The sequence below is a fragment of the Manihot esculenta genome, chromosome 13 (assembly GCF_001659605.2).
Source record: "Manihot esculenta cultivar AM560-2 chromosome 13, M.esculenta_v8, whole genome shotgun sequence".
Classification (NCBI taxonomy): domain Eukaryota; kingdom Viridiplantae; phylum Streptophyta; class Magnoliopsida; order Malpighiales; family Euphorbiaceae; genus Manihot; species Manihot esculenta.
This window is the reverse complement of record NC_035173.2, coordinates 7,356,042-7,368,046: the sequence shown is the minus strand read 5'-3', so window position 1 is coordinate 7,368,046 and position 12,005 is coordinate 7,356,042. Positions and strand designations below refer to the sequence as shown.

At 41.9% G+C, this 12,005-nt stretch overlaps 1 protein-coding gene across 1 annotated transcript; it reads left to right on the top strand.

Moving 5' to 3' along the window:
- The first annotated feature begins 8,321 nt into the window (after positions 1–8,321).
- LOC110629174 (receptor-like protein 7) lies at positions 8,322–9,720 on the top strand. The gene is made up of 2 exons (XM_021776087.1): positions 8,322–9,203; positions 9,370–9,720. The coding sequence occupies exons 1-2, from the start codon at positions 8,322–8,324 to the stop codon at positions 9,718–9,720; spliced, it is 1,233 nt and encodes a 410-aa protein (XP_021631779.1).
- Positions 9,721–12,005: the final 2,285 nt, after the last annotated feature.

The following is a 12,005-nucleotide window of genomic DNA, read 5'->3' as shown; positions in this document are numbered from 1 at the left end:
CAGCCCGGAAACCGGTACCCTCTTTGTAACGGCCCAAACTGCTCGGCACTAGGATCCAGATCGACTTAAGGCCGCCTAGACCCGTAGTAAGCCTATCCTGAACTCTGTGTACCTGTTAAAATCCCATACATGATCCGACTGGACTATTACTTTTCTTAAAACAGTACCAGACTTAACTTTTTAAAACTTGTCTTTAAAACTACCAGACTTAACCTTTTAAACACTGTACCATAGGTCCAATCATATGAACCAAATGCTCAGATATACTAATCTGAACTAGCCCTCTGGCTATCTATAATACACCAGTGATGCTTTACCAAGTAACCTCCATACCCTATGCGCTCTGCAGCATAGAACCCACTCTGTAAGGGTCAGCATATCATAAGTTAACTTGGCTACCATAGAGTCACAGGAATCAAACCTGATCTTCTCTATTGGCCTCTCTATGGATCACAGGAATCAAACCTGGTCTTTCCTCCGCACTGGTCTTGGGTCAAGGGAATTAAACCCTGTCTTCCCTCACAGTTATAATTCACTGGGTTTTCGAAACACAACATGTTATTAAGCCTGGTTTGACTCATTGCTCATCATTAAACTGAAAACAGGATACATGCATAAGCAAGGGATTAACATACACTAGACAATAGGCAAAAGCACATTCTAATACATTTATACCTTAACTGACTAACTATTACATCACTGTACATATATCCTTGTACATACATCATGTCCACACTATGCTATACACAAACATACTGAAGCCAACACTCTGATGCTTCTGACTTCCCAGCTAACCCTGTACCTGCAAAACTGGGATTAAGGGAAAGGGATGAGCTTCTAAAGCCCAGTGAGTAGAAACATCGAAAACAGTTCATTCATACGCACTATATATGAAAATGCATCACAACACAAATATCTCAATAAATCTTGGATTAGACATGACCCCAAAACTCCCTCGACGGGCTATTGAAGTCGCCTTGGTCCAATCCCCACTAAGGTAGACATGACCCCAAAAATACCCTCTGTCAACACTGGCCCCCCCAAAGGAGCTACACAGGGCATTCCAACAAGTAATTGCCCAACTGACCTGACACAATGACAGGAGCCGAAGCTTAGGCTATTGGAGTCGCCTGGGTCCACCTCATCTCTGATCACATAATATGCAATGCTTCACATTCGTGATTCTAATGCAATCACCCTAATACATATCATAGCATTCATGATGCATGAACTATGCTAAAGCATTATGTTTCTTTAATAAACGATTAAGTTTAGTTCTACTCACCTCTGCTCCTCTGGCAGATACTGTACTGACTCTGTAACTTCTATCTCTGATGACCTCCTCGAACTCTCGGGTCCAAACCTATACAAAGGGACTCGAATGAGGTGTCAAACATACTCTTATCAACTCTTAAACAACTCCCCAAAACCCCTCTAAAAGCTCATAAAACAATCACATAAAGCATGCAAAAGAAGGCTGGACAGAACACATTCGGCGGCAGGTTCGGCGGCCGAATGTCCTGAACAGAGCCGAAACTCAAGTACCTTTGGCGGCCGAATATCCTCTTTCGGCGGCCGAACCCTTTCGGGGGCTACTTTCGGAGGCCGAAACCCCTAAACAGAGCCGCACCTCAAGACACTCAGGGGCAAGCTGTGGCAGTCTAAGCCACCATGCAAGGGGTTCGGCGGCCGAATCCTTCTTCGGCTGCCGAACCTGAGTTCTTCAAGAACTCAGCTTCGTGCACAACCTCTCTCTTTCATCTTTTCCTCCTCTCTAAACATGCATAACTCCAAACCTCACCTTACATATACTCAAGTATATGCTCCAAAGGGGTCCAAAACTACCTACTAACCCCAACAAAACAGCAACTATAACACATAATCATGCTTACACCATTAAAACATCAAAAACTCAACTTTAAAACCTAAACATGCCACTCTACCCTTACCCACTTTAACAGCTATTAGAAATCATTAAAACAAGTATAAAGACTTCCCTTACCTCCTGAAATCAGAAGCTGGACAACCTAAACACCAAACTATGCACCAACACCTCTTTCCCTTCACCAAAACCCCAAAACTCTCTTCTTTTGTTTCAAAACGTTCTAAACACTTTACCACCCTCAAACCTGTGCATGAGTGATTAAAAGTGTATAGATGAGTCATGGGAGACGTGGCATAACCCTCTAGCCATGATCTGGAGGCAACAGCTGGCCAAACCACGGACCGAGGCGCATGCACAGCTGAGCCGACCACCCCAGCTTCGGCTGCCGAAACTGCATGCAAAACCATGCAACCTTCGGAGGCCGAACATAAACTTCGGGGGCCGAACATTGGGCACTTTCGGCGGCCGAACTTAACATTCGGGGGCCGAACATGACAGAAACTCCTTTGGCCATTTCTCCCGAAAACTCAACTATTTCCTAATCAAACCGTGAAAACACTTTAAAACATTTTAGAAAACCTTCACTCTCTCCTCAGGAAACCTCTGACATCCTTGAATCCCACCGGACGGTAAGAATTCCGATGCCGGGTTTAGCCGGGTATTACAATCTACCCCCCTTACAAAAACATTCGTCCTCGAATGTTAAAAACAACAAAGAAACCATCAAGACCCCAACCTATTCTTGAATTCCACAGCTTTCGCTGCGCTACTCTGATCCTTACTCCTCTTTCTCTTTATCTTTTTCTCACTTTCACTTTCTAACTCTCAATAGGTGATACTCAAATCTCTGATCCTATCAAAATAATAATCAACTCTTTTGTCAATTCAGCTAGTAGATCATCATTCGTACCTAAACTAATCTCTTGGTGAAACTCTCAGTCTTTAATTCTCTCAACAGATACCAATCTGTACTCTGATCATACCAATCTGTAAATCCACTCAACTTTAATTAAAACGGCTAGTAGATCATTCAATCCTATCTAGGAACACCTGTAATTGCTTAGTAGTGATCTTGTTAACTGAAAACAGTTATAACAAAATCTCAAGAGTCTATCCTTCACTGGAATCTTCCAGGGTGAGGTACTAAGTCAGATACACCCTTTATCTACTAAGCTCTCTATACTTTTCTGACTCTTCTGAACTCTCTCTTTCTCTGCAGGTGCCATCCTGTAGGGTAGAAGGAAAGAAATGATTCTGCGGCCAGATATCATTCTCATTCCAAACTCTAATTCCCTAACAGATGGTAAACCTGACAGCTATTCTGGGAAACATCTAGAACTCTCTTCTAGTAAAGGGCACTGAGGCTGATTCCCTGTCCTGACAAACTTGCTCCCAACCCTCTGATATCCTTTCCTGAATAACCATGAGCCTGATGGACTGACATTAACTTCTAGGCACCACTAGACACTGTCCCACTAAAGGACTGCCTAATCCATCCAATTCCCCTACCTTGTCTCTATGGACACAGGTAGTACCATGAGTAATGCATCAATCCGCCCTAGAATGACATCATGCAGTCACTTCTAGAACCATAAGGTCAGCTGGATTGCATCTACTCATCATAACCTCTGAACTGAACTGACTGACTCTACCTCAGATGGATCACACTCCGGTCCACTGACCCAGAGAAAACACGCTAAGCCCAGAAGTCATCAAACCCATCCTATCAACAGCTCACAACAACAGGAAAAGCGAAACACTAGGGTCCAACACAACCAGCATACACATTCAAACGCCTCTAAGTGAACGTATCTAACGTCACCACGTTCGATGTGTTAGCCTCCTATAGAATCAGGGTGAAGATCCAAGCCAAAGCTAATGGAACCTTTCTCGGGAATCTGCTGAAGAAAAGGCTCACCCTTTTCCTTGCCTCACTACCACCCAATCCCAGACTAATTCTAATCTCTTTCTAAGATCACTGTTACTTTTTCTTTTCCTCTTTTTCTTTTTCTGATCTATCTCTCTCAATCCCACTAGGGTCCACAAAAGAACCATACACATCAAAACTCTCAAAATGAGCATACCTGGCATCACTGAATCTGATGGGACTATCCCCTGCTGAACAGCTCTACCAGAAAATGTCTGCCGGGACTGAATCATCCAAGGCATCGTACGACACTCACGAATCACATGTCCCTCCTGACCACATCTATAACATCCTGTCATGCCAACAAGACAAACTCCCTTATGAAATCTTCCACACCTCAAACATTTTGGTCTATCTATACCAGAACTCGAATCAACACCACCACCAGAACTAAGTTCTTTCCTATTCCAATATTCTCTTTTCTTTTTCCCTTTAAGACCCCTAATCTTTTTCTTTTTAACTTTCCCCCACTTTGCTCCTTTCCAGGTAGCTGTACTCCAAGTGGAAGGATCATTTTCTCCTATACCTGACATTTTGGTATCCTTGGTCTGAGCATCATCTAAAGACTCGTCATCCATATTCACCTGTAATCCTACATCCTTTCTTTGCACATCTATTCCCATCTCTCTCCTATTTCCTAAAACCATGCCTCCTCTATTTTCATCATAAGATGCTTCAGACGGATCTGAATCAATCTGCGGACTAACACCACTCATCTTAGCTATCCTGAAGAACAACACAAGACACAAACATTAGCACACATAGAGTTCATATGAAACACATGAACATAAAACATATACATGCATACATAGCATCACATTAATACCCATGAATATACATGTGCATTTCACATCAGCATGCAAAACAACTTCCTATCTTAGTGGACATGATTATACTTATTGTGCTTTGCCTTACTATGACTCTAGACCAACCTCTTTCCGATGTGGGACCTCGCTAATCCTTGAACAAAAATGCTCAACACACCGTACTTAAGAGGCCCTATGCTCTGATACCATCTCTAACAGCCCGGAAACCGGTACCCTCTTTGTAACGGCCCAAACTGCTCGGCACTAGGATCCAGATCGACTTAAGGCCGCCTAGACCCGTAGTAAGCCTATCCTGAACTCTGTGTACCTGTTAAAATCCCATACATGATCCGACTGGACTATTACTTTTCTTAAAACAGTACCAGACTTAACTTTTTAAAACTTGTCTTTAAAACTACCAGACTTAACCTTTTAAACACTGTACCATAGGTCCAATCATATGAACCAAATGCTCAGATATACTAATCTGAACTAGCCCTCTGGCTATCTATAATACACCAGTGATGCTTTACCAAGTAACCTCCATACCCTATGCGCTCTGCAGCATAGAACCCACTCTGTAAGGGTCAGCATATCATAAGTTAACTTGGCTACCATAGAGTCACAGGAATCAAACCTGATCTTCTCTATTGGCCTCTCTATGGATCACAGGAATCAAACCTGGTCTTTCCTCCGCACTGGTCTTGGGTCAAGGGAATTAAACCCTGTCTTCCCTCACAGTTATAATTCACTGGGTTTTCGAAACACAACATGTTATTAAGCCTGGTTTGACTCATTGCTCATCATTAAACTGAAAACAGGATACATGCATAAGCAAGGGATTAACATACACTAGACAATAGGCAAAAGCACATTCTAATACATTTATACCTTAACTGACTAACTATTACATCACTGTACATATATCCTTGTACATACATCATGTCCACACTATGCTATACACAAACATACTGAAGCCAACACTCTGATGCTTCTGACTTCCCAGCTAACCCTGTACCTGCAAAACTGGGATTAAGGGAAAGGGATGAGCTTCTAAAGCCCAGTGAGTAGAAACATCGAAAACAGTTCATTCATACGCACTATATATGAAAATGCATCACAACACAAATATCTCAATAAATCTTGGATTAGACATGACCCCAAAACTCCCTCGACGGGCTATTGAAGTCGCCTTGGTCCAATCCCCACTAAGGTAGACATGACCCCAAAAATACCCTCTGTCAACACTGGCCCCCCCAAAGGAGCTACACAGGGCATTCCAACAAGTAATTGCCCAACTGACCTGACACAATGACAGGAGCCGAAGCTTAGGCTATTGGAGTCGCCTGGGTCCACCTCATCTCTGATCACATAATATGCAATGCTTCACATTCGTGATTCTAATGCAATCACCCTAATACATATCATAGCATTCATGATGCATGAACTATGCTAAAGCATTATGTTTCTTTAATAAACGATTAAGTTTAGTTCTACTCACCTCTGCTCCTCTGGCAGATACTGTACTGACTCTGTAACTTCTATCTCTGATGACCTCCTCGAACTCTCGGGTCCAAACCTATACAAAGGGACTCGAATGAGGTGTCAAACATACTCTTATCAACTCTTAAACAACTCCCCAAAACCCCTCTAAAAGCTCATAAAACAATCACATAAAGCATGCAAAAGAAGGCTGGACAGAACACATTCGGCGGCAGGTTCGGCGGCCGAATGTCCTGAACAGAGCCGAAACTCAAGTACCTTTGGCGGCCGAATATCCTCTTTCGGCGGCCGAACCCTTTCGGGGGCTACTTTCGGAGGCCGAAACCCCTAAACAGAGCCGCACCTCAAGACACTCAGGGGCAAGCTGTGGCAGTCTAAGCCACCATGCAAGGGGTTCGGCGGCCGAATCCTTCTTCGGCTGCCGAACCTGAGTTCTTCAAGAACTCAGCTTCGTGCACAACCTCTCTCTTTCATCTTTTCCTCCTCTCTAAACATGCATAACTCCAAACCTCACCTTACATATACTCAAGTATATGCTCCAAAGGGGTCCAAAACTACCTACTAACCCCAACAAAACAGCAACTATAACACATAATCATGCTTACACCATTAAAACATCAAAAACTCAACTTTAAAACCTAAACATGCCACTCTACCCTTACCCACTTTAACAGCTATTAGAAATCATTAAAACAAGTATAAAGACTTCCCTTACCTCCTGAAATCAGAAGCTGGACAACCTAAACACCAAACTATGCACCAACACCTCTTTCCCTTCACCAAAACCCCAAAACTCTCTTCTTTTGTTTCAAAACGTTCTAAACACTTTACCACCCTCAAACCTGTGCATGAGTGATTAAAAGTGTATAGATGAGTCATGGGAGACGTGGCATAACCCTCTAGCCATGATCTGGAGGCAACAGCTGGCCAAACCACGGACCGAGGCGCATGCACAGCTGAGCCGACCACCCCAGCTTCGGCTGCCGAAACTGCATGCAAAACCATGCAACCTTCGGAGGCCGAACATAAACTTCGGGGGCCGAACATTGGGCACTTTCGGCGGCCGAACTTAACATTCGGGGGCCGAACATGACAGAAACTCCTTTGGCCATTTCTCCCGAAAACTCAACTATTTCCTAATCAAACCGTGAAAACACTTTAAAACATTTTAGAAAACCTTCACTCTCTCCTCAGGAAACCTCTGACATCCTTGAATCCCACCGGACGGTAAGAATTCCGATGCCGGGTTTAGCCGGGTATTACAATTAGATCTTTCAAAGAACAAGCTTTCACGAAAGATACCTCCAGAGCTCGCTCAGCTCACTTTCCTTGCTTTCTTTAATGTCTCCTACAACGAGCTTGAAGGGCCAATACTACAAGGGAAACAATTTGATACATTTCAGAGCAATCAATATGAGGGGAACTTGGGATTATGTGGAGCTCCTTTGACAAAGAAATGTGAAGATTTTGGGGACTCACCACCATTTTTTCCAACTTCGGATGATGAAAGCATAGCTCTGGAGTGCAAACCCTCAGATTTACGCAGATGCACTTATTATCAGACTAAATTTGTGAGTGCAAACTCTCAACTATTATGATTTAATAGTATTTAAGATGATTTCATTTTTTATAACATTTTTTATAAGTCTACTAGTTTCCACATAATTTTATAATTCAGTTGATATTTATTGTAATAATTTAGATAAATTGATATAAATAATTTCTAAATTCTATAATAACATAATTGAATTGAATTTGAGCGAAAGAATTATTTATACAAAATAAACATAATAATTTTAATTAAATTGAAGGCAATTTGAAGTCAATAATAAGTGGATGACTTTATATAATATGATGTTGCAATAAAATATAATTTAAATTATGTGGCAGATTTTTATGGAAAACCCCTGTTTTTTTTTTGTGAATAATATATTTGAATATCCGACCATTCAACACCCACGAAAAAGAATAAGGACACAGTGATGATAGTGAAAGATTACCATGAAATAATATAAAAAATATTGATTTTCAATAATAAATTTTATTTACTCATTTATAATTTAAAAAATATAATTATTTTTTTAATAAAATTCAAAAATAAAAAAGCTGGGAGCTTTGTTTTAAGTAATGTTTATAATGGGCATAGGCAACACCACCTACACTCCACAAGACAACCGCCGTACAACAGAATTATCTGACAATGGAGTCACCATCTTTGTTCGTTCGGTTGCTTTCCTTTCTCATGTTGACGACGTTGTGCCATGCTATAGCATTTACGCAATCTTTTAACTCTTCTATTCAACGATGCCATGATGATGAAAGCTTGGCCTTGCTGCAATTCAAAAATAGCTTCAACATCTCTAGCTCTTGTTCTTATTCAAAGCTTGAATCATGGAAGCTAAATCAAGGCGTAAGATCAGGTGAGTCTTGCTCATGGGATGGTGTGGAGTGCGATGAGAAAACTAATCATGTTGTTAGCCTTGACCTAAGTGAGAGTTGTATTTATGGGTCGATCAACTCCAACAGCACTCTCTTTCGCCTTGTCCATCTTCAAAGACTTAATCTTGGAAGCAACAACTTCATCCACTCTCAATTCTCATCTGAAATAGGCCAACTCTCGAGGTTAACTCATCTCGACCTTTCTTTTTCTGGCTTTTCTGGCGAAATCCCAGCTGAAATCTCTAATCTTTCAAGCTTGGTTTCCCTTGATCTATCTTGTAATCTTGATTTCATTAGTTATGATGAATTATTGAAGCTCCGTCAGGCTAGCTTTAGAGGTCTAGTTCAAAACATGACCAATTTGAAGGAACTTGATCTAGAATGCGTGGACATTTCTTCAACGGTTCTCGCAAATCTTTCATCTTTGGAGTCTCTCCATCTTTGTGGTTGTGAATTGCATGGTGAATTTCCGGCGAGCATTTTCTGGCTTTCGAACTTAAAGATAATCGACTTATGCGAAAATATAAATCTAACAGGTTTTTTGCCTGACTTCCACCCGAGAAGTCACCTTGAAAGATTGAGGCTCTTCTCAACAAGTTTTTATGGAAAAGTACCTCCTTCTATTGGAAACCTTACTAATCTTGTTTGGCTTGACCTCTCATATACTCTACATAACTCAACTTCTTCACTCTCTTGGATTGGAAGACTCACCCAGCTCACTTATCTGAGGCTTGCTGGTCTCCACATACAATGGCCAGATCCCATCTAGTTTCATGAACCTTACTCAACTTAATATGTTATTTTTGAAGGAAAATCAACTTACTGGTCCAATCCCACCCCAGATTAACAATCTCACCTCGCTATCCTCGTTGTACCTTTCATCAAATAAATTGCAAGGTTCAATTCCTATCAATTTCTCTCAACTCAATCAACTTGAATTCCTTGATCTTCATTCAAATACTTTAGCTGGGTCATTGGATCTAAGCTCATTCTTTCAGCTCAACCAGTTAACCGAACTGATCTTATCATTTAATAGCTTGTCCGTGCACTCTACAATGGCTACAAATGGCCACCTTCCGTACTTGAGAACTTTAGGATTGGCTTCTTACAATCTTACCCAGTTTCCCAACTTCTTGCAGAACCAGCAAGGCTTGGAATAGCTAGACCTTTCTTCAAACAGCTTACAGGCTCAAATCCCTTCATGGATGTGTTCCATAAGTACAAATTCCATGGATTTTTTGAATCTTTCTCATAACCTTTTAACTGGGTTTGAACAAAATCCTGTTATTTTTCAATGGGCTCAGATTCGAACCCTAGATCTTAGGTCTAATCAGCTCCAAGGATCCCTTCCATTGCCACCACCATCCACCATTTCCTACCTCATTTCACACAACCAATTGACAGGTGAACTTTTTCTGTTGATTTGCAATTTACATTCACTTGAAATTCTCGAGTTATCCTTCAATAATTTAAGCCGTCAACTTCCTCATTGTGTAACGACGCCAAAATGGACCGTCACCGGCGCTAGGATTCAGGTCGGCTTAAGGCCGCCAGAACCCGTAGCAAGCCTGCTATCCTCTCTGTGAACCTATAAACTCATACATGATCATACATTTTCTGTGAAAATAAAAATTCTTTTCTGCACCAAAGCTTAACCTGTGCATGCACTATCTCTGTACTCTATACTCTGTACTCTGTACTCTGTACCCCTGACTAGAGCTTGCTCTAGATGGGTTAACTCATACCTGTTAAGCCTGATTTTGCACATACAGCAAAACATATATACATATACAGATCATGTACCAAACATACATCACTAGGTCAAGCACATTTCTAACTTTATACACAACTATTACATCTCTTTCATATTACATGTCCATTCTAAGCTATTACAAATCTCTTTACTCTTTCTGTACTCTGCTGGACTGTCCCTGTGTATACTGTACACTGAACCTGCAAAACTGGGGTTAAGGGAGTGGGATGAGCTCTATAGCCCAGTGAGTAGAACAGTAAAACATCTCAGTAAAATATGATCTCATGGAATGCACCATATCACAGACAAGCCACATCAAGAGTAAACCTGTCACCACATAGTCCCAGTAACTCTGTGCCAGGGCGTAGAATCGAGCACCTGGTCTTCCTGTCATATATGTATATGTGTATATAACACCTCTGTACTTACCATTGCCAGGGCGTAGTCAAAGGCTCCTGGTCTTCACTATAACTGCCAGGGCGTAGTCAAAGGCTCCTGGTCTTTACTATACCTGCCAGGGCGTAGTCAAAGGCTCCTGGACTTCCTGTCTGAGACTATTGGATCATTCAGCATTCACTCACATCACCAAATAACGATGCAATGCAACATATTCGTGGATACTAATGCAATCAACCTATGGCATAATCATGATGCATGAGATATGCTAAAACATTCCATTGTGCAAGTAAAAGAGTTAAGTTTAGTTCCACTCACCTCTGGCTAACTGGACTGACTCTGTAGGCTCTGGAGCAGAACTCACTGCTGCTCTCTCTGGTTCCTTTGGTCTGTACCTATACAGATGGATTCAAATGAGGGACCGAACTAGCTTATGAACAACTCTATGACACCCCCTAAGAATCCCCTTAAACTCACTCTAACATCCATGCAAAACATGCAAAGGAAAGCTGGACAGAACACTTTCGGCGGCAGGTTCGGCGGCCAAAAGTCCTCTCCAGAGACGAAACTCAAGCACCTTCGGCGGCCGAACTTCCACTTTCGGCAGCCGAACCCTTTCGGGGGCAAGTTTCGGAGGCCAAAAGGCACTCCAGAGACGAAAGTCTCTATCCTTCGGCGGCACCTTCGGCGGCCGAACTCCCCTCCAGAGCCGAAAGTCTAAAAGCTCGGGGGCAAGCTTGGGCAGCCGAAGTCACCTCCTCAGGGGTTCGGCGGCCGAATGTACCTTCGGCTGTCGAACCTGAGTTCATCAGCAGGGCAGAAACTTGCCCTGCCTCTCGCCCAATGCACAAAACTCACTCCACCTCAAACACCTCAATACTTCCACTTGCATACACTCATGTATATTCTCAAAGGGGTCAGAAACTACCTTAAAACCCCAAACACACAACAAAAACAACACAGAAACAAGCTTTACTCACAAAATCATCAAAACCTCACAAATAACCCTATTCATGCAACTCTCTCCATAAACCCCATAAAACCTTCAGAAAACATAAAAACAAGCTCAGGATCTTCACTTACCTTTTGAAAACAAGTAGATGAATGATCCTAACGTGGAGTTTTGAAGCAACTCTTCTTCAAACTCTCTAAATGCACAACTTTGTGGTTAAAGCTCAAAACCTTCAAAATAACATAAAAACTAATCAAATCTTTGCTTGATTTAATGAAAACATGAAAGAATACTCACAAAGGACAGAGTTTCACCTCAGCAAGTGAAAGAAACGGTGCTCCTAC

Coding starts and splice junctions, on each gene's coding strand:
- LOC110629174 (XM_021776087.1), top strand. CDS start 8,322: ATGGAGTCACCATCTTTGTTCGTTCGGTTGCTTTCCTTTCTCATGTTG. Junction 9,204..9,369: donor TTGGAAACCTTACTAATCTT/GTTTGGCTTGAC, acceptor TTATTTTTGAAG/GAAAATCAACTTACTGGTCC.